Raw genomic sequence first — 4154 nt, 5'->3', positions numbered from 1 at the left:
GGCTGAGGAACCAATTCAAAACCGATTTCATGCAATTTTGCTTGTGCAACTAAGCATGAATGAACAGGCGCATTGTCGTGATGATAAAGCGGTTTTTTCTTCAAATGCGGTTGTTTTTCGGCGATTTCGATTTTCAATCTGTCCAATAATGATGAATAGTATGCTCCGGTTTTGGTTTTACCTTTTTCAAGATAGTTCACGAATATTATGCCATGTGCATCCCAAAATACGGTGGCCATAACCTTTCCGACCAATTGTTGCGTTTTTGGACGCTTCGGAGCACTTTGGCCCGGTGGAACCCACTGTTTTGCCTGTTGCGTTGACTCAGGATTGTAGTAGTGGATCCAGGTTTCATCCATGGTTATGAATCGGCGCAAAAACTCGGTCGGCTTACGCGAAAATAATGCCAAATTCTGCTGGGAAGTTGTCACACGAATTCGTTTTTGGTCCACTGTGAACACACGTGGCACCCATCGCGCGCAGAGCTTCTTCATGTCCAAAACTGAATGCACGATATTGCCCACACGTTCCAATGATGTGCCTACAGCATTAGCTACCTCTCTAAATTTCACTTTGGGATCATTCAACATCATATCATGGATTTTTTCGACATTTTCTGGTGTAGTGACCTCTTTTGGGCGCCCAGATCATTCAGCATCAACTGTGCTCGTACGGCCACAACGAAACTCGGTAAACCACTTATGAATCGTTCCAATCGACGGTGCAGAGTCCGGGTAATACTTGTTTAGCTTGGCCTTTGGTCTCGGATATCGTTTTCTTGCGAAGATAGTAGTGTTTGATCAAAACTCAGAACTCAGATATTTCCGTATTAAAAGAAACTCGGAGGTTAGTCGCTTCTCTGTGCTGTAACTTGTAAATGCGTAAACAAAAATGGCTGAAGTTTTGACAGGCGTCATTTGAAGGATCAAGCTCGACGAAAATGGTTCACATAAGTGAATACTAATGCCATCTCTTAGAATTTTCAGGTACTTATCAGACTGCCTAGTATATAAAATCCCATCTTATTTTCCTATCTCAGATCGTAATTTGAGGCAGGAGCTCATAAAGGATCCCATATGGATTCCTATGTTTTTCAGGTGGGGACTTATATGGAGGATACAAGAGAAGTGACATTAATTAAAGAATTAAGATGCGAATGCAGGAAAGTGTAAAGTTAAACAGAAATCGTAAGGCATGGTTTATTTTTGGAACCAGTAAAATAGAATTGAAAATACCTAATAGCAAATTTAAAGTTTCTCGCTTGGAAAGAAATGAAAAAAATTGTCGTAAAGACACTTTTTTAATGAGTTTCCAATTTATGTTCTTGTATATGAAATCAGGTGACCTTCGACCTAGGTTTGTTATATGTCTAGCCATCGTTACCATACTCATGCTCTTAACCCTATCGAAAAATGGAAATGTTTAGAGAGTCTTCTTATAGACTAGTAATTGATTCCGAGCCTTTCCGTAATGTATCTGAACCTTGCTACCGATTTCTTTTCCGAACATCGAACTTACTGATGATTTCCGAATGTCCAGCTAGTTAAATCGTTCCGGGTATTTCCGATTTATTTTTCCAGTTTTTTACTGGATTAGATGTCTAATGAGCGCTTCAACCTCAGCAAATGATGTTCGATAATTGTTTTAGAGCTAACAAAAAATATATGCAAAACAAATGTTTTGTTACAAATGGTCTTTGTGCAGTTATTTCTGGAGTTAATCTTTTTTTTTTAAAGTGTCAATATAGAAATGCAGCCAAGTGATGCTTCAAAATTTGTACATTTTTTTACAATACAAAACAAAAACTATTTCTAGGTTTTCAGGAAAACCTTCATATGACCGTTTATTTTCAATAGAGAATAAATAACATTAGGACACAGGAAACAATTCAAAAATTATAGTTACTTTTATTATTTTGGTGAAAATTTTGCAATTTTATTAGAAAATCAATATTTTCAGTTGAAATTTTAACTGTTTTATTGAAAATTCTTCTTTTTTGTTAGAAATCACAGCTGTCAGATTGATGATTAATCTTTTTCATCCTTTCTTATTGACAATATAACAACTTATAGTTGAAAGTGAAGCTACTTTGCTAAATATTTTTTTCTTCTTTTTTAGAATTGAATAAATTTATTACAAATTTATTTATTATATTTATTTATTCACAAATATACATGAGGAAACATGAGGAACGAACATAAACAGTGGGCCACAGGCGAGAATTCGGAATAAGCTATTGGGGCACTGCGGCATTTATACGAAAAGAAATCGAAAAGGTTCAGAACGAAGTATACGCTGCACAACACTTCGGTAAAAGTTCGGAAACCTTTGGAAAGAGAAAGCGTTAGGAAAAAACCGGTAGCAGACTTCACATAGAAATCGAAAAGGATCGCAACAGTACTTGCTTTCTGATTCTTTCCTGTGACGCATCAAATTATGGCATAGTGTTTGTTTGAAAAAAAAACGTTGTCTTGTGTCCTTCACTGCCGTAATAGTTCTGGCAAAGGTTTGCATTTAAGAGAAAGGCCAAAAGATCCTAAGCTTGAATAATTATGGATAGAAAGTATCAATCTTGATGATTGGATACCTCACTCGAAATTTGCTGTTTGCCAGGTAAGATTTTAATTTTCAATAAATAATCTCATAAAAGTCTGAGATGTACCTTATTTTTTTATGACTGCAGGTACATTTTGAGTTTAACACGTGGAAAGCTATAAACAATAAAAGACGGCTAAAAAAAGGCGCAGTTCCAACTCTTATTTCCTAGTCCATCAGTTAGGAAAAGGAAAAGTGTCACTAATTTTCTGAAATGATGGAAAACAGTATGTGTATCAGTAGATATTTAAAAAAATTAATTGAGAGTGTTTTAATCAGATGTTTCAACGGACATTTAAAAATAAGCTGAAGAGTTTTTAATTTTCCATTTAATTTTCATAATGATGAAATACATCTTTAATGTGCGTAATTCCTGAAAATAAAACCAAAAATCTACGTCTAAATTTGGGCAACCACAATTTTTCTTGCCTTGATGAGGGTGCTGTGTGATTGCTGAAACGTTGGTGATTATTTTTTACAAATAAAATTAAAATTAAAAAGTGAAAAGAAATAAAAAAGAAAAAAAGGAATTTAGTTGGTTTCCTTCTCGTATTTCTTACCTCTTTTTTTATTTTTTGTCGAAAAAATAATTTTTTTCTTTTCATTTTTAGGAAAATTGTTACATTTTTTCAAATTACAATAGGAAAATTTTTAGGTGGTTGTCCAAATTTGTTCGTTGGATTCATGGTTTTATTTTCAGGAATTCTGTACATTAACTTGATTATTAACGTTTTAAGATATATTTTTTTTAGAAAGAGATAAGGCTTGCAAAATTTACACCCACGTTTCTCGAAATATGAGTCAATCATCTGCCAGTACAGTTGGTCCTTCCCGCGTATTAGTAGTGAATCCTGAAGAAATGGTTAATATTCTAATGAATATTTTTGTTAAATGATTTTTATGCAGCTACAATTTCTGAAGCTCATGCGCCTGCAACTGATTCAAATTTATCAGTAAATCAAAAGGTAAACATATCAAAACAATGCCTTTAAGAGAATTAAAAAAAAAGGAATCACGGTCTAAACTACCAAAGCAAAATTATTAAAATTGTTGTCTTGCTGTATATTTTTTTGTATAGATGCTGTACGTAGTGAGCTATGAAGAATATTAAGGCGTTAAAATGTGCATACTATTCAAATGTTTGATTCCATAAAATAACTTTCCATATCACTGTTCAAAAAATTGCCTTCATTATTGATATATTGGTATTAAATTGAACTATAACTATTAATACTATCTATTATTAATATCATTATGTAATTATATTATCTAATTGTATATTTTGTATTTAACAGAATCAGATATCATAAGAGCCACATGAAAATCCACCGGATGACACGACGAAGGACTCAACAAAGGAAAATTCATGTGACTGCAGAAGAAAATGTGACAGAGAGTTACTTGGTTGGAGTCATTGCTGATAATGTAATAGATTTACTTCCGAAGCAGGAACAAAAAATCAAAGCCTTAAAAATCGGACTGCAGAAAGCTCTAAATGAAGAAAGTAAATTGGAAAGAGATAGGCATCCTACTTACAAAAACATATTACAAACACGTGT

At 33.7% G+C, this 4154-nt stretch overlaps 1 protein-coding gene across 1 annotated transcript in view; it reads left to right on the top strand.

Moving 5' to 3' along the window:
- The first annotated feature begins 2574 nt into the window (after nucleotides 1-2574).
- Nucleotides 2575-4154, top strand: part of LOC117182047 — a 4766-nt gene continuing 3186 nt past the window's right edge. Inside the window, exons 1-2 of the mRNA XM_033375071.1 lie at nucleotides 2575-2613; nucleotides 3891-4152. Of these exons, the coding sequence (XP_033230962.1) occupies nucleotides 2576-2613; nucleotides 3891-4152 (300 nt within the window). The 5' untranslated portion in view covers nucleotide 2575. The remainder of the gene's footprint in view (nucleotides 2614-3890; nucleotides 4153-4154) is intronic.

Source organism: Belonocnema kinseyi, chromosome 10, assembly GCF_010883055.1.
Source record: "Belonocnema kinseyi isolate 2016_QV_RU_SX_M_011 chromosome 10, B_treatae_v1, whole genome shotgun sequence".
In the NCBI taxonomy this organism is placed as follows: domain Eukaryota; kingdom Metazoa; phylum Arthropoda; class Insecta; order Hymenoptera; family Cynipidae; genus Belonocnema; species Belonocnema kinseyi.
The sequence above is the reverse complement of the archived record's forward strand: the minus strand, read 5'-3'. Positions and strand labels throughout refer to the sequence as shown.